Source organism: Chelonia mydas, chromosome 2 (genome assembly GCF_015237465.2).
Source record: "Chelonia mydas isolate rCheMyd1 chromosome 2, rCheMyd1.pri.v2, whole genome shotgun sequence".
NCBI lineage: Eukaryota > Metazoa > Chordata > Testudines > Cheloniidae > Chelonia > Chelonia mydas.
The window spans coordinates 216,491,273-216,510,067 of NC_057850.1; the positions used below are offsets into that span (position 1 = coordinate 216,491,273).

The 18,795-nt window shown below is 39.1% G+C and overlaps 1 protein-coding gene across 9 annotated transcripts in view; it reads right to left on the reverse strand.

The window, feature by feature from the left end:
• Nucleotides 1–18,795, reverse strand: part of VPS50 (VPS50 subunit of EARP/GARPII complex) — a 195,510-nt gene that overhangs the window by 125,717 nt on the left and 50,998 nt on the right. For all 9 annotated transcript variants that reach the window (XR_005224048.1, XM_037890684.2, XM_037890683.2 and 6 more), the window contains 3 exons: nucleotides 8,172–8,214; nucleotides 4,700–4,798; nucleotides 2,091–2,231 (listed from right to left, as the gene is read on the reverse strand). Coding sequence is in view for 8 of the 9 variants with exons in the window: in XM_037890684.2 (XP_037746612.1) it covers nucleotides 2,091–2,231; nucleotides 4,700–4,798; nucleotides 8,172–8,214 (283 nt within the window). In the remaining variant the exon portion in view is untranslated. The remainder of the gene's footprint in view (nucleotides 1–2,090; nucleotides 2,232–4,699; nucleotides 4,799–8,171; nucleotides 8,215–18,795) is intronic.

Here is an 18,795-nt window from a genome sequence, read left to right on the forward strand (position 1 = left end):
CAAATATCAGTGAAGAAAGGGAATCACTACAGAGGACTCTAGAAAGTCATGGAAGGGAGAGGAAACAGCAGAATTCAATTTAAAAAAAAAAAACAATGTTAAAAGAATTTTTTTTAAGTTTTTTTTTAAAAAATCAAAGTTTAAGAGAATGAAGAAACATGAAAAAGCAGCAGACTTCAGAGAGAGTAAAGGGGTTCTCAAACTTCATTGCACTGCGACCCGCTTCTGACAACAAAAATTACTACACAACCCCAGGACAGAGGACCGAAGCCTGAGCCCACCTGAGCTCCACTGCCCTGGGTGGGGGAGCAAAGCCAGAGTCCCATTGTCCTGGGCAGGAGGAACAAAGCAAAAGCCCAAGGGCTTCAGCCCCAGGCAGGGGGCCTGTAACTTGAACCCCACCATCCCAGGCTGAAACCATCCCAGGCTGGCCCTGGCTGATAGGGCTTAGGCTTTGGTCCTGGGCCCCAGCAAGTCTAATGCCAGCCCTTGCGACCCCATTAAAATGGGGTCGTGACCCATTTTGGGGTCCCGACACACAGTTTGAGAACCGCTGGTTTAGTGAACAGAGCAAGGGATTTGGTGTCTTCATTCTTTTTACCATATTGTGCATCAGTTTATCTGTATAATGGAAATGCCATCCACTGCTGGTCCCTGCCACTTCTCTACTCCAGCCTTCTGGAGCCTTATTGGATAAGCCCTTCCTCTCCTCTGAAGGTGATTTGAAAATCAGCTTCCCAGTACCACAGATCTTAGGGTCTGTACTCCTCTTTTCAAAATATATTTTGGGCCTGAAATCAACATGAGTGTCCTATTAAATAAAATTAAAAAAAAATCTTAAATGCAGAAGTGTTTACTGGTTGAAGCCAAGCAATTCCAGAACATTTCTAAGAAATGAAAGAGCAGCATAATAATCAGCGAAGGAATTTTAATCTTTTTGCTACTATACTTCGATTTAATAGAATGATTGAAGGAGTTGGTCAGAAGTTTGAGTTAGTCAAGGTTTGGTCAAGTGTGAGAATATTTGAGGGCTCAATCTGTGATACACAAATTTCTTTCAGTACCTTCAATCTAGAGACACAATTTCAAGTTTCATGTCAATGTCTGGCTGAACTGAAGTACCTCTGAGCTCACTAATTTTCCACTATTTTTTCAAAAAGTAATGAAATCCCTCAGAGTTTAATGGTATGATCACAAGTGAAGCAAGATAAAAAGTATATTGAAAGTAGCATTTAAAATAATCACTTTTTCTAATAAAATATTTTTGAAAAATTCCCAGTAATAGATGCTAGTTATACATTTATTTAATATTTTGAGGAAAGGAAATTCTTGTAATTAGTTTTCTGTTTTTTAAATAGAATAGGATTCTACATCATATGTTCAAGACATTTTAATTTTTTCCAAAGTGAGATATACACAGATACACAGCACGTGCACATGTAAGCATACTAGTTAAAGGAAAATGTATTGTAACCACATTGTGTAAGCCTCCTTTAATCAGGCTTTTGAATCTCAATATTAAAGTCATATATGGGTCTCTTTAATTTGCTGGAATTATGGACCTGACTCAAAATTAGAAGAAAAGATTCCCGTTTACTTCAATCAGCTTTGGATCAAGGCTTCAGTGAAATTCACTATGTTACAGCACTATTCCAACTGAGAGCCTGATCCTGAATTCACTGAAGTCAATGGCAATTCTACTATTAATTTCAGTGGGTAAACATCAAGCCCTGAATTCAGAAGTATGAAGTATTTATCTCCTATTTGTGGTCTGAAATTTCTGTCTCTCTTTTTTAACACTAATTTGAGTGTATGATCACACTTTTGAATCTCAAAGTACCAAGTATCATCTTAATCCAAACCCACACAGGATTTTGATGGACTAGTCTCTCATTAACTCCATGCAAATTTTATTAAGTGATTGTAACAACAGCTGAAATTAAGATCATTTTAATAACCATAATATAAATACACACACACACACACACACACACACACACACACACAATCTTAAAATGAGACATGTTAAAGGTGATATGCAAAGAAAAAAATACGCAAATACTATGTAAGACAACTATGTTACCACGTACTGTGCAGAGGTCCTTGTACTGTAGCTTCTGAAATTTGGTGTCCGAGTTTCCTGCGCATAGCTCTACGTACCCAAGAACTACTTGGAACACTGTGTTGTGAATGGCTTGAGTGAAGTGCATATGTAGTTGGTCCATCGCTGTCTGAAAAAGGAAGGAAAAGTAGAAGAGCATTACATTGATTGGTTAAGTTCATCTGGTTATCTACCAGACCTTTATGTCCTTTTCAGAGTCACTGCTTTACAGGACACATTCACCCACCTTGAAAGTGTGACCTACATTCTTTGTTCCTAGATGTATAACCTAGCATTTGGCTCTGTTAAAACATATGTTGTTCAAATGAGCTCACATTACCATACAGTCTTGGTAGGTCTTATCATTTCATCAGTCCCTATCATTATTTACCACTTCAATTTGTGTCATCTGCAGTTTTTACCAGCAATTTTATATTTTCTTCCAGATCATTACTAAAGATAGTGAATAGCATTGGGGTGAGTACAGATCCCTGTGGGATCCCACTAGGGAAAAAAAAACAAAAACAAAAAAACACATTTGATTACTATTTCCCATTTACAATCTTTTTAAAGATTTATCAGCTAACCTATTTTTAATCTATTTAATGCAAATTACATTGATTTTGCAGAATGCTATTTTTTTTTTTATCAGATCATGCAGGACAAAGCCAAATGCCTTACAGAAGGCTAAGTATATTACATTAACACAGTTATATTTACAAGCTCAAAGTTGTAATCGCATCAAAAATTATATCTAGTTTGACAAGACCTATTTTCCATGCAAACACATTGAGTGGCATTAAATATGTTAACATCTTTAATATTTTACTGATTGCATCCCCTATCAGTTTTTCCATGATTTTGCCTAGGATCTAGATCAGTCTAACTGCCCTATAGTTTCCTGGGTTTTCCCATTACCCTTTTTAAATATTGGTAAAACATTAGTTTTTCCAGTCCTTTGGAACTTTCAAAGTGTTCCAAGGTTTGTTTAAAAAAACCAAAAAAAATTAACGTTTCAGAGAGCTCCTTAGCCATTCTTTTAATACTCTTAACTCCACAGGACCAGATAATGTTAAACACTTTTGAGTGAAAGTTAATAGTTGCCCTTCATCTTCCTCCCCAGTTACTGATGGAAGAGAGTAAGATACGAATGTCATTCTGCTTCTTTCCAAATACAGAACAGAAAAGCAAATAATCAATCAGAGCATTTTCCGCTAAACCTAGCTTGAATTACATAATCTAAATAGAATAAAAAATGAAGAACTTAAAAAGGTTTGGTACTAAAGTTACCCAAAATAAACAGCAATTAAAATAGGGAGACTTCATTTTGTGCTCTGCATATACTGAAGTGTGTTTCAGGACATGTCTAGAACTGACATCTTTCAAATAAAAATATAGCCAATACTGCAGTATCAGTAACGTCAGTTAAGAAAAAAAGTTCCTGCTTTATGACGTATGTAAGGTCTAAAATACTACTCACTGTTTCATTCTGTTGATCAGAAAACTCTCACAAGTTAGCCACATTCATTAAAAAATGTTTAATTATTTACATATGTTTGATTAATTTGCTTATTGACATTTCCCAACATATCATACATTACACTTTGGAACCACAGATGGGTTCTATTTACTTTTGAAGCCTTGCATTTAATAAATGAGTTGATTCTTCCAAATACATTAAAAAAAATGTACAGACTACCATCTTTTTCCTGACAACTGCTTATTTTTGAGTATTTTAATACTTTTGAAAAATGCTTTAAGTTAATAAATAAAATAGGACCAAAACCAAAGCACCAAAAAACAATTTACATACACTTGAAAAATTATGTTGTTGCCACAACAACAAAAACACTGAAAAGAGCTAATCCACATGGATGAAAGCACTGTTAAAAAAATTAGCATTCTAAGGTCAACCAGGCCTCATACATTGCCAGATAAATCAACAAATCCATGACCAGGAAAAACTGGGCTAAGTCTTTACCTCATCCTCAACAGAACACAGAGACCCTGAGATAGTGTCCAAACTACCCCTTTCCTGGGGGGCTGTTTTATTGATAACCCAGAGACACCAACACCACAATACAAACCTCAGCCTAACTTTCCTCCTCAAGCTTGTCTATTACTAAGGTCTCTCCAGAACATCCTCAGTCCTAGCTCCTACTTTCCTTGAGCTCTTTAAAAAAAAAAAAAAATATATATATATATATATATCACTCCGACCTCTACTATCCAGGTTGGAGTTAACTGGATCCCCCTGTTATCATGATTCTCCAGTAACTACCGTATATCTTAATGAAACGTGACTTAACCAAAAGAGTATTGCAATCCTATCCAAGGTTTTAGATCGGCAAGACAGTTACATAAACTGGGTTTAAACTCAGCTGCAACCTCTGGTATGGAATGGCTACAACAGCTCCATATTGACCAGAAGCGACATTTTGCATTACCATGCAACCGATCACAACAAATATGAGCATTGCTAAAGTCTTTATAAACACATATGCAACAAGATAGAGCGCTGTCAATAAATAGTCCTTGCCAACTTAATATTGTGGCACCATTTATTTTCTTTATAAAATATGAAGAATAAGTACTAACCTGTGTCTTTCCAAGGAGTCTGTAAGCCTGCTGCACCTTGGTATAATGACTGATATCAAAGTTCTTGCATATTTTGGAGAGGGCTACATCTAATTGTTCCTAATTTAATTAAAGAAGTAAATGTTAAACATTCAATAAAAGGAACCAAGGAGTTATTTTATTACAATATGAGGTTTTAATCCATATTTATTACAGGAGCTGGTAGCATCATCTATTAAGGTAGCCCGACGCTTCCCATTGTAAGTTCATGTTTTCAACTCTTAACTCTGATAAACTTTAATTAGTTAGACACAAATTTGCCAGGTCAGGTGACTGCCTCAGTATTTCAGCCAAAATGGCTTAGCCGTGTCTAAGTTTGAGGCTAGTGAAAAATATGCTGTTTTGCTCATGTTAAAAAGATTCTGGAGACTTCTTTGAAAAGCTCTACTGTCCAATACTGTGGAGCAGGGACTTGTAATTTTCTAGGGGCAGGCAGAAGTCTTCATGTCAGGCATGTGCCTTTTGCCATACCCATGAAAATTCACCCAAATTTGGCCAAGTTATAAGCCTTAAAAATAAATAAATAAAATAAATCGCAATTTGTACATGCTCCACAGAGACTTGTTACAGCTTCACAGCTGAAAACTCCAAAAATTCCATCCATACTGAGCATGCTCCAGCCTGGGACCAAACAGGACTTCCTCTGCAATTGCAGCCAGGATCCAGAACTTAATGCATGTCTCTCCTGAACTCTCAGTACTTCACACTGCTGATGCCCAGAGAGCCATCTGAAGGAAGCTGCCTGATTCAAATGCACAAGGAACAAGAGCTGGATGCCAGGTTCGGATGGGAGTAAACTGGGACAAAAGGCCTAGGAATACACAACTTGGAATGGAGATTTTCAGGCTGGTGAAGGGGGAGGGAAACTGGGACTGAGAGTTGGGATGGAGGAATACTGACTGAGGACAGGGAGCAGAAGGGGAGACTGGAATGGGCTAGGCAAATAGATTGGGACCATAACTAAGAGCATGGGGGATATGATTCATAGATTTTTTTTATTTTATTTTTTAAGGCCAGAAGGGACTATTATTCAATCATCTAGTCTGACCTCAAAGCAGAAAGAACCAGCGTGAATACAAAATAAATTGAATATAGTTTCAGCTACTACAACTTCTGCAATTCCCCAACCAATTTTTGTGGATTTAAACCCCGCTTTCCTTTTGTGTGTGTAATACAATAATTTTCCCTCCCCTACTTCTGTGTGAAAGATTCACACAAAGCAGGAACATGAGAGAATCAAACTGACTAAGCACAGATTGCTATCAAATGCACAATGTAAATTAAATGAAAAAATTAGAGAATTTCTCTCTTATCCTCCAGATATAGTTGTCTTAAGTATTACTTGGGTAACAGAAAATAAATATTCAGAAAAAGGCAAATTTTGAACCTAACATTGTGCTTTGAACTAGCAGACTAACAAAATGCATGGGAAGAAACAGAAGCACTGAACAACTGAAAAGTGCCACTACTAAAAGATTAACCAGCTGAACAAGAGTTCTTATATTCTCAAATAATTGATAATATAAAACACTCCATGAAGCACAGGCTGTCCTTATGTTCATCTTTGCAATGTGTATGACATAGCTAATTCCAGTGTTCGAAAGAGGACTTCTCTTTCTTGAACAGGGACAGAAGGGAGATAGGGACATCTGGTCAGACCACAGGCAGAATGTACTGTTCCCAAAAATGGAGGTGAAGGGGAGAAAGCTTGTGCCTGAAAAATGATGCTCACATCTCTACAGGTCAGGCCGGGGGGAGAGGGAGAGAATGTTGCTAGTTGGACCAAAAAGGGGATGCACCACTCCCAGTGGGGGAGAGGAATACCTGCCCCAAAATGCCTGTGCTAGCCTCCCCCTCTCCTCAAGTTTGCTGTATCCCAGTGACTGGCTAAGGGGGAGAAGGGAGACTTGTAGCTGATTGCCTCCCCCAAAAAACAAAATTTAAAAACTTCTCCCTAGACTGCTGATGCCTTTTGCCTCTTCAGCTGTCCTGCCTTCCCTCCCTGTAGTTCTAGATAGTGAGCTGTGTTTCCAGAATACTGTGGGTATGACCAATTGCCTGTTTTGGGGGGATGAGGAAAGGATTTTCTTTCATTGGGCCAAACTGGCTAAGGTCCAATGGGTTTTCACCTTCCTCACAGCATTGTGGAAGCACTGGTGGGGTAAAAACAACTAGGATTCGGAATTCTAATATTAAGGGAATATAGAAATGTGCAGTCTGTTGCAACTTGTGGCCACTATCCAATGTGGATAAAGGCTAAAAGGGCCAGCTCCTACAGATAAATGAGACCTGAAATTTCACTGCTGCACCAGTAAGGAGGAAGAGAAGCCTGAAGTCTTTGAAAACAAAGATCTCTCTTGGTACTCGTCTCTGCCCACCTGAGTTAGAGGACTCAGAAGTGAGCTGAGTCCTGGGTGTCGGGGATAAGCAAAGAGGTCCACCGCAAGTTACCGGTGATTTCGTAAGAGCTTAGTAACTCCACACGGGACTCAGTTAAATGCCTGGTATGAGAGATGGGTGAGCATATACCATCCCTACTCATTGTTAAGCTACTAAAGTCTACCAGTTAAAATCCATTCCAGTGTCTGTCTCTCAGTCACCTGTGTATCCTGAACAATCAAGAGCTTGAGTGTTAACATGAACTACCTGTAAACTGCTGCTGCTTCAGCAGAATTTAATACAAGGCAGGATTTACTTTACAGAGCAGTGAGGGAGGATGTAGAGGTGCATGCAGCCCTTTCAGCAAATTAATTCAAAATCTGTTCAGTTGGATTATCACAAGATGAAAAGTTAGTTGCTAATAAGAATCTTGTCAGGTAGGAATCAGAAACCGTGAATCAATGAAAGAGAAATGGGAATGTGAAATCTGAGTGAAAAAAAAAAATATGTCTAGCCTGTGTTAAAAGGGAAAAATAAAAGCAACATTAATCCAACAAGTATTTTAATCATTCCCACACAGAATGAGACCATGGAGGAGAAACCTATCACTAGAAGGGAAAAAACAAGGATAGTTGTGTAGAGGTTTTAATTAGGCTGAAGTGAAAAATAAAAAGGACCATGAGGAAAACTTTAAAAAAAAAAAATACTACAGCCACTTCTAATCTACTCACAAACCTGACTTTCCACAAAGTATATAGAATGCCATATCCCAGATAAACTCCATTCCTTTCTGACTGCTTTAAAATTAAATGCTGGCATAAACTTTAATTAAATATAGGGCCCACAAGTATAGCTATCATACTACTGTGAGTTTAACTCTGTGCACACAATTCCATATGAACGACAATGTCTAAAGCATTACTGAGACAACATTTTAAAGTAATTCTTATGTACAATAACTGCTAATGCCAAAATATTTGAATTAGGAAGTCACAATAAACTTTGAAATGTAAAAATATTCACATATTATAAAAATCCAAACACTAATTCTTACCTCTATTTGTTCCAAAGTGTCTTGCAGTTTTGAATTCAATTCACTAGTAAGAAAATAAAATCCTGGTATTACATTGTGTTTAAAACCAAACTAATAACTCACAGTAATGTTTCACAGCAGATCGCTGTTCTAAAAAGTGTATGTCTGTGTAACATCATGTCACTGTTATAATCCATGCTATCCTTCTAAAACCATTCATCTGCCATTAAATACAGTGCAAAGTTTAGTGCAGTTACACTAGTAACACTATAGTTATGATGGAAGAGACACTCCATTGGCTTAGCCGGTTGGCATCAGTTAGTATTTGCACTTGCAATGAAAACATAGCGCAATTATTGTAGCACATTTATATTGCAATTGTATCCAGAGACTCCAATCAGGATCAGGACTCCATTGTGTCAGATACAGAGGACACACACACCACCACCTCTGCCTTCAGGAGCTTATGAGCTAACAGTGCTGAATCCTGCAATCTGAGCTGCAAAAGTGAACCCCTGCACGTACACAGAGTCCCAATGAAATTAATGGGCACAGAAGTTCCCGAGCACAGATCAAATTGCAGTAGGGTGACCAGATAGCACCTGTGAAAAAACGGGACAGGGGGTGGGGGGTAATAAGCGCCTATATGGGGGGGGACAGGACAGGACTGTCCCTATAAAAACGGGACATCTGGTCACCCTAAATTACGGGATCAGGGCCTGAAGATGCTGATATATAAAGTTTAGTGGGAAGACAGATGAATTTAGACATGCACACTTTCGATTTGCATAGAACTTTTATTGTAGGTTGAGAAAGTATAAGTCAACTATTCCCATCTATTCCCTACATCTGACATTTATAACATGCAAATTACTAACTATTTAAAAGCACTAACAATATTTAACAAAATTCATCTTTGGCAGAGACTAAGCATGAAAAATGTAAAGCTAACAGAGTAAAAATTATTTCTGATTAAAACTACTACAGAGGTAAAATAGTTCCAACAGAAAACAAGATAACTGTTATGTTGAAATACTCAATTAAGGATAGGTTTCAGAATAGTAGCCGTGTTGTATCCGCAAAAAGAAAAGGAGTACTTGTGGCACCTTAGAGACTAACAGATTTGTTTGAGCATAAGCTTTCGTGAGCTACAGCTCACTTCATCGGATACCAATTAAGGATAGGGTATCTTTAGAAAGTGACATATGCAGAGGAATATCTTTTTACAAGAAAAAAAATAAAATTGTTCTCCACATGAACAATGCTGTTCTCTAACTTGACAGGATTTGTACAGCAATAGGAAGTGTTTCCATTTGAATACAGCGTGCCCTGGAAACAGTTTTAGCTGAGCTGGTGAGCAATCTCCTCCTGACTATGGACAATGAACAAACATCCATTCTCATCTCATGAGTGGCCAATGTAGAATAGCTATATTTCTGCCAGGTTGGTAAAAGCTTGCTTAATGGGGTTTCCCCCAAAGGCACCTGTCAGAATAGAGAAAAGAGTCACAAATTTAATTTTTTTAGGCAAGCCAGCCTCCAGTGCAATATTCCATCCAGAAAGCTCTCCAAGCTGCAATCAGCATAGCCAATAGAACAGAGGGAGACAGATGGACATCTTAGCAGCATCAAGTACTTTGACTGTCTCTTAAGTAGAAGAGAAAGGGAGTAGAAAATCTTTCAGCATTTCATAATGTATCTACATAAGACCAAAGCACCAAGGTTGCATGGTCTTTGTAAACTGGCATAGTTACTTTTATCCAGAACTCAAAAACCTCTGAGGGCAAAATCCTCAAATGCTGATCCTACAACTTCTAGAGAAATGTGATCAGACGTATAAATGCTTTGAACCTATCAAGTGATAATTCCCCAGGGCACTTTCAGCTGCCAGATGCAGAAAGCAGTTGTAAATGATATTCAATAAGTGATCTAGCATAGTACAGTAAATGTACAGAAAGCCAAGAGGAAGTAAAAAAACCTCAAAAGACCTCTTAAGAATCTGTCAAGTTTCCTTCTCAGTGATATGCTTGTGAGAAGCCTCAATAGGGAGGGGAGATTAACAAGAACAGTTCTCCATCCATCCAGGTGAATCTTCCTCGTTTTTGGAAAGCGTAGGGGACAATTTCCTGGCGCAAGTGCTAGGGGAGCCAACTAGGGGGGGCGCTTTTCTTGACCTGCTGCTCACAAACCGGGTAGAATTAGTGGGGGAAGCAAAAGTGGATGGGAATCTGGGAGGCAGTGACCATGAGTTGGTTGAGTTCAGGATCCTGACGCAGGGAAGAAAGGTAAGCAGCAGGATACGGACCCTGGACTTCAGGAAAGCAGACTTCGACTCCCTCAGGGAACAGATGGCCAGGATCCCCTGGGGGACTAACATGAAGGGGAAGGGAGTCCAGGAGAGCTGGCTGTATTTCAAGGAATCCCTGTTGAGGTTACAGGGACAAACCATCCCGATGAGTCGAAAGAATAGTAAATATGGCAGGCGACCAGCTTGGCTTAATGGTGAAATCCTAGCGGATCTTAAACATAAAAAAGAAGCTTACAAGAAGTGGAAGGTTGGACATATGACCAGGGAAGAGTATAAAAATATTGCTCGGGCATGTAGGAAAGATATCAGGAGGGCCAAATCGCACCTGGAGTTGCAGCTAGCAAGAGATGTCAAGAGTAACAAGAAGGGTTTCTTCAGGTATGTTGGCAACAAGAAGAAAGCCAAGGAAAGTGTGGGCCCCTTACTGAATGAGGGAGGCAACCTAGTGACAGAGGATGTGGAAAAAGCTAATGTACTCAATGCTTTTTTTGCCTCTGTTTTCACTAACAAGGTCAGCTCCCAGACTGCTGCGCTGGGCATCACAAAATGGGGAAGAGATGGCCAGCCCTCTGTGGAAATAGAGGTGGTTAGGGACTATTTAGAAAAGCTGGACGTGCACAAGTCCATGGGGCCGGACGAGTTGCATCCGAGAGTGCTGAAGGAATTGGCGGCTGTGATTGCAGAGCCCTTGGCCATTATCTTTGAAAACTCGTGGCGAACGGGGGAAGTCCCGGATGACTGGAAAAAGGCTAATGTAGTGCCAATCTTTAAAAAAGGGAAGAAGGAGGATCCTGGGAACTACAGGCCAGTCAGCCTCACCTCAGTCCCTGGAAAAATCATGGAGCAGGTCCTCAAAGAATCAATCCTGAAGCACTTACATGAGAGGAAAGTGATCAGGAACAGTCAGCATGGATTCACCAAGGGAAGGTCATGCCTGACTAATCTAATCGCCTTTTATGATGCTATGCACCCGATGAAGTGAGCTGTAGCTCACGAAAGCTCATGCTCAAATAAACTGGTTAGTCTCTAAGGTGCCACAAGTACTCCTTTTCTTTTTTTGATGAGATTACTGGTTCTGTGGATGAAGGGAAAGCAGTGGATGTATTGTTTCTTGACTTTAGCAAAGCTTTTGACACGGTCTCCCACAGTATTCTTGTCAGCAAGTTAAGGAAGTATGGGCTGGATGAATGCACTATAAGGTGGGTAGAAAGCTGGCTAGATTGTCGGGCTCAACGGGTAGTGATCAATGGCTCCATGTCTAGTTGGCAGCCGGTGTCAAGTGGAGTGCCCCAGGGGTCAGTCCTGGGGCCAGTTTTGTTCAATATCTTCATAAATGATCTGGAGGATGGTGTGGATTGCACTCTCAGCAAATTTGCAGATGATACTGAACTGGGAGGAGTGGTAGATACGCTGGAGGGGAGGGATAGGATACAGAAGGACCTAGACAAATTGGAGGTTTGGGCCAAAAGAAATCTGATGAGGTTCAATAAGGATAAGTGCAGGGTCCTACACTTAGGATGGAAGAATCCAATGCACCGCTACAGACTAGGGACCGAATGGCTAGGTAGCAGTTCTGCGGAAAAGGACCTAGGGGTGACAGTGGACGAGAAGCTGGATATGAGTCAGCAGTGTGCCCTTGTTGCCAAGAAGGCCAATGGCATTTTGGGATGTATAAGTAGGGGCATAGCGAGCAGATCGAGGGACGTGATCGTTCCCCTCTATTCGACACTGGTGAGGCCTCATCTGGAGTACTGTGTCCAGTTTTGGGCCCCACACTACAAGAAGGATGTGGATAAATTGGAGAGAGTCCAGCGAAGGGCAACAAAAATGATTAGGGGTCTAGAGCACATGACTTATGAGGAGAGGCTGAGGGAGCTGGGATTGTTTAGTCTGCAGAAGAGAAGAATGAGGGGGGATTTGATAGCTGCTTTCAACTACCTGAAAGGGGGTTCCAAAGAGGATGGCTCTAGACTGTTCTCAATGGTAGCAGATGACAGAACGAGGAGTAATGGTCTCAAGTTGCAATGGGGGAGGTTTAGATTGGATATTAGGAAAAACTTTTTCACTAAGAGGGTGGTGAAACACTGGAATGCGTTACCTAGGGAGGTGGTAGAATCTCCTTCCTTAGAGGTTTTTAAGGTCAGGCTTTACAAAGCCCTGGCTGGGATGATTTAACTGGGAATTGGTCCTGCTTCAAGCAGGGGGTTGGACTAGATGACCTTCTGGGGTCCCTTCCAACCCTGATATTCTATGATTCTATGATTCTATGATTCCTTGGGTACTGATATGCATAGCTGTTTCTTGTCCACAGGAAGTAAGTAATATTGTGAAACATGGACTGAGAGGGTGAATCAGAAAAAATGTCTGCTCTGGTGTTTTGTGTGCTCTTCCGAATGAAGACATGCAGAATAAGCCTGCTTGTTTTCTTTCAAAATTTAGGGAGAGGATGGGGGGTTTCATACCTAACTGAGCTGACCAAACTAAGCCTTTAACAGCCTTTTTAATTTTAGAACAACCAGTCTTTTGGATTTAAGGCACCGGCCAGTGATAAGAGAACATATTTACTGTTTAGCACTTCTCCTGTACAATAGCTATGCATGATTCTTGGCAATACAGATGAAGTACCTTCCCCAAAGAGGTTACAACCTAAGTTAAGACAAAAAACAAGGGACGGAGAAAGATGAGGGAAAGCACAATAAGAATGGGATTACTTGAGAGACTGAAGTCTTTAAGGGTATCAATTATTTTTCCTTATATTTTATTTCAAATGTTTAAGAGGGTGTAGTTTATAAACTTCATTAAAGTACTGGATTTTGAAAAGAGACTTAGAAAAGGCAGAAGACATGGGGGTTAGTATCAGGAAAGGGATTTAGCAATTGAGAGTTGTGTGAAGATAGCATGGGAAAAGAACACAAGTGAGGCAACCAGCTTAACAAAGAGGGCACAGAGAAGAGGGATAAAAGGAAAGCATGCAAGCATGTTGCTGTAGCCTGCTTGGGTCACCTGGAGTGCAGCAATACATTCCTCACCACCTGATTCCTGGGATGTAGACAGGTTGGGGTTTACAACTTCAGATACCACATCAAAACAACAGCTAAAAAGTATGGCATTCTAGCCAGGAAAGGAAATCTTGGACTGGACTGTCTTACCACAGGAAGAAAAGGAGTACTTGTGGCACCTCAGAGACTAACAAATTTATTTGAGCATAAGCTTTCGTTACACTACATCTACAGCTCACTTCATCGGATGCATTCAGCTGTAGCTCACGAAAGCTTATGTTCAAATAAATTTGTTAGTCTCTAAGGTGCCACAAGTCCTCCTTTTATTTTTGCGGATACAGACTAACACGGCTGCTACTCTGAAATTTACCACAGGAGGAGCATTTACTAAACTTTCCTATGCAGCAAGTCTCTCATTTTTGCTAATTCCAACTTCTCATCTGTTACCAATCCTCCCTCTAAACACACACACACACCCCCCCAAGAGGGAAGGCTTAGCAGCCTTCTACTCTGCTATTTTACTGTTTGTCCAGGTGTGACATAAGTGACAACACTTCAAATAAGAGAATGATTTGTTCGTTCGGGGGGGGTGGGGTGGAACATTTACATATTTAGGGTGATAATCTCATCTCGCTCTAGCATCTTTATGCCAAATAAAAGGGCCAGAGCAAGTAAAGAGGCACTCCTAAACCAGCATACTACCGAGGAAGGATTCCCCCACTGCAGACACAATAAAGATGCCATCCAAGGACCCCTTTGCAAGCCAGAGGGCCATGTTAGGGAAACTGCATTAACTTAGGTAGCCATAAAGCTGTATAATTTCCTTTGGGGGCCTCTCCAGATCGAAAAAAAGCCCCGCATAAGGAGGGCACAAAGTGGCTTAAAGCTCTTAGAGGCATAGAATAGCACTTACCATTAGCATATAAAGAGTTTTCACACATTGGAAGAAATTTGACTTAAAAACAGCAAAGCTATTAACATTCAAAAAAAGGACTCCAATTCATATGCAGTCTGTGCACATACGGAGCATCACAACAAGGTAAGTAATTTTGTTAATATCAGTTATTTACACATTAACCGAACATCACACAGTAGTAGGATTCGATGAGCTTTCAGATAAATCATAACACTGCATTAATTTAATCTGACAGATTTGGGTTTTTGTTGCTTTTGTTTTCAAATTAGATGAAAAACATTGTTTTCCAACACTAAGATTTGAAAGGCACAGGTTCCAAGAGGTCTCAAGAGTTGAGCCACCAGAAAACCTGCACACACCTCTGCTGCGTGCGAGCACACACACGGCCCTTCCTTAAATATGTACACTTATTACAGGAAATTCTATCATAAGTGCCCTGTTGTCAGCACCCCCATTCTACCCATCTTTGAAAATGTTGCTCTTGATATTAAAGGCTGCTCTTTTGAAACAAAGCTCCAATGGGACAGAATTATAGTTGCTATGTCTCAGCTGTATTTCCTGACTTTCATGCACTTCACTTCTTAACAGTGCTCGCATGTGTGTACAGATACAGTTAAGATCTCTTAACTGAATGAGGAGAAAACCAGGGAAAATGAATTTTCAACAGGGATCTAGTTTCTTATTTCTGTACATTATATAAAAAATGAGTTGAAGTGAAATGAGGAAAAAACTTCATTTACGTTTATGATGTGTCAGCAAAAAGGAAGTAGCTCTGTATCAGATTAAGTATTAAGGGCATCGGATACCTAACTTTTTTTTTGTCTTTCGCAGCAACATCACAAATGGAAAACAAAATTTCTATATATGTTTTATATAAAAAGCATGAAACCACAATACTAAAAACTCCATTGAAAAATCATTGGTTTTCCCTGAAGAAAGCAAACCATTATCAACCTGACATTATATTTATGAATTACAACATCAATTTATTAAAAAGTATTTTATGCATATTTTACAATGCCATTTCTGACTCAACCATGTATTAATATTATTTATTTTACCAGAAATGCATGAGACAACTTTGAGGAAAATTAGCTGAAATGTTTACCTTGGTAAAAATATAGGATACAGCAGGATAGTTAAGGCAGGGATTGTTTAAACTTTTCACAACTGAAAGTTAAACTGCCAGCTTGGCCATAGACTACAAGTAATTTGCTTAAAAACAACAGACTACAGCCTTTTGTATTATTAATACAGTGTGTGGCCAGCAGAAAGTACTGATCTGAAATTCAGGTTGGACTATGACATGGGCAGGAATGCCTCAATTTCCCAGGGCAATACTTTTAATATAAAAGAGAGAGGCTGTACTGTTGATTTCAGTGAGTTGTATTTCAACAAAAATATTTCAACAAATTTTTTTCTGTCCAAAAGTGTCATTTTTGTCTAAACTGAAGTGTTGAACGGAAATGTATCAATTACCATGAAAATTTAGTCTGGAAGGTTTTCTCAGGTCCAGGATGGAATTTCTCATCAAAATGAATGTGAGGAAGAAACCCACCCCAGAATAGCTAATAGCCTTGTGGTTAGGGCACTCACTGGGGATGTGGAAGAATCATGTTCAAATCCCTGCACTGAATCAGGCAGGGCAGGGACTGAAACATGGGTCTCCCACCTCCCAAGCTTTTTGGAAATGAAGTTTAAAAGGTCTCATTTTCATTCTGCATTAGAACAAAAACAAGTCTTTAAAGCTCCACATTTTTCACAAAATGGAATTATTTTCTGGACAGCCCTAGTATTCATTCCATGGCCTTTCTTTTACCACCACTGTTTTAAGATGCAACAGAAGCTTGAGCCTTAATCCTGAAAACAGGCACGTATGAACTTTATTCACTGGAATAAAATTATGCATCTGCGTAAATGTTTGCAGGATCAGGACAAAGATTTTTTTTGTTGTTCTTGTTTTACATTCAACAGATAATTCTTTTCGCTGTTATAGCTCTTAGAACAGAACAAGAAGTTTTATGTATATGGGATTAAATTAAACCAAATTAAAAACAATACAAGCTGGGGTTTTGTTAGGTTTTGTTTTTTAAGTTTTCCATCCTGAAGTTAAAAAACCAAGAACAATGAATTACACACACACACAAACATGGCAGATTTAGAGTAAGGGAGAGTTACAGTTGAAAGCTTTTGCCACAACATTAGAAAACACACATCTAACAACCTCCGGGTTTCTCTTTCTACTTCTTTCCTCCATCTCTTTCCACATATACCAGTGGAATTACATGTGAATATTGCTGAATCCATTTTTCTTATAGCTTTATCCAAAAATCTGAGATTAATATATGTTTGCTCCATTTGGCAGCTATTCTTAATAGGCAAGTACTGTAATGTTTCTTTTGGTACACTGTACATGACAGACCAAGAAATAAGAGTTATTGCAAAAGCTGCTTTAATCAAGAATTTTAGAGAATTTGTAGAAACATAGCATCTATTTAAAAATCAATGTACTTTCTAAACCAAATGTTGTACAATTATAAAATTACTTCTTGGTCAGAATGCAGGTTTAAACTACTGTAAATGGTGGATTCTCTGTAACATGAAGTCTTTAAAACATGATTTGAGTATTTCAGTAACTCAGACAGAGGTTATGAGTCTATTACAGGAGTGGGTGGGTGAGATTCTGTAGCCTGCAATGTGCAGGAGGTCAGACTAGATGATCATGATGGGCCCTTCTGACCTTAAAGTCTATGAGTCTATGACACTGGATGAATTTTATAAGAAGCTATTAACCATAATTTAGAAACATTAATTCATGACATTCATTTTATCCAGGCAATTACTCAAAACATGTTATAAGGGTTTTTTAATCAACATCCATATAAATAATAAATAATAAGGGGTTTGTCAATCAACAGCCATATAAATCTTAATGAGCGTTTAATGGGGTGGACTAGGCCCAAAGGCCCCCTGCTGGAGACCTCAGGATTCTGCCACACCAATCCCAGGAAAGGAGCAGTGGAGAGGTCCTCCAAGCCGCCTAGAGTGGCTGCAAGGAAGCAGAGGGGCTGCTAGAAGTCAATGAGGGGCCCGGAGGGCCATCTAAAAGGACCTGCAGAACAGAGCAGCAGTTAGTTACTGCTTGGGGCTGGAGAAGAAAGGACTGCATGCCTGGCTGACTGAGGGAACTGCAGCATAATGGATAGCTCAGTGTAGGCAGGGACTGGGGGTTGAATAAGTAGTTTAGAAGTAAATATGTTCTAAGAATAGAAGGAAGATTATTCAATCTGTGCAGGCCAAAATTCAAAAGCGGTTTTACCAGATACGAACTGTACATTAATCTTTTCTACCATTAAACCTTTGTTACCAAGCTAATCCAACACAAAAATTCTCTTTCTTTAAAGAAACTTTATCCTTAGAACATATAAGGAGAACCTTTTAAGAATGACAGCAACAGCATAATTTTCTCAGTATAGTATCAGATTTATAATGATATGACTTCCGCAGCTGAACTTTGTCACCCATTATCTATAAAGTGACAGTTAATATCAATTTAAATTACAGCACTTTTGCTTTACATACTTAAGATAAACTTTGCAGCAATGACAAAAGCTTCTAGAAAATAGAAAAGGGGAAAAGTGATTCAGTGCTAAATGGTTTCTCACCAGCAACTTTCAAATCATTTGTATGCCAAGTGAATTTTAAACAAGAAAACACTGTCTAATTAACCTAACTCTCACAATATTAACAAAGGAAGCATGTCAAATGAACAAATATTTTAGCAGTTTAATAAACCGTCTTCGTAAATATTTATAAGAAATCTCCCAATTTTTCCCCACTTAAAAAAAGATTAGGTGGTTTGTAATACAAATCAGATTAATATTTTCCACACTCCCTTTTGAAACAACAAAAGATATAGACAGTTTGGTGAATAACAAACATCACTACTATGCAGGACACTGGGTAAAGGGAGAAAGTAACCTCTCAACTAATGGAAGATCAATATCAGGCAAAGTATTTCATCGTTGAGGTGCTACGTTTTTTGCAGGATGGGTGCTGAACACAGTTTTCAAGATGTTTGAATACTGAAGCAGTCCTGGCAACTGTTCACAAATATCTTTCCCAATGAAAGGTGACACTGTGCTCATTACTATATAGAGGAGGTAAAGATTGGCCCATGTTGCCCTCACCTCCACCATGAAGGAGAAGACAGAAATGAAGTTAGCTTGTACTCAAGAGTCAGAGAAGGAAGATGAGCACTACAAATCCAAGTGGAGGCACAAATGATCATGGATAAGGAACTTAGACTATTGTACATGGAATTTCTAATGGCTGCTTTCTGAAGTACTTCCAACTGATTTAGGCAAGAGCTTATGAAATTTTCTCTTTAAATATATATTATATTCATTTTATAAAATCTAGA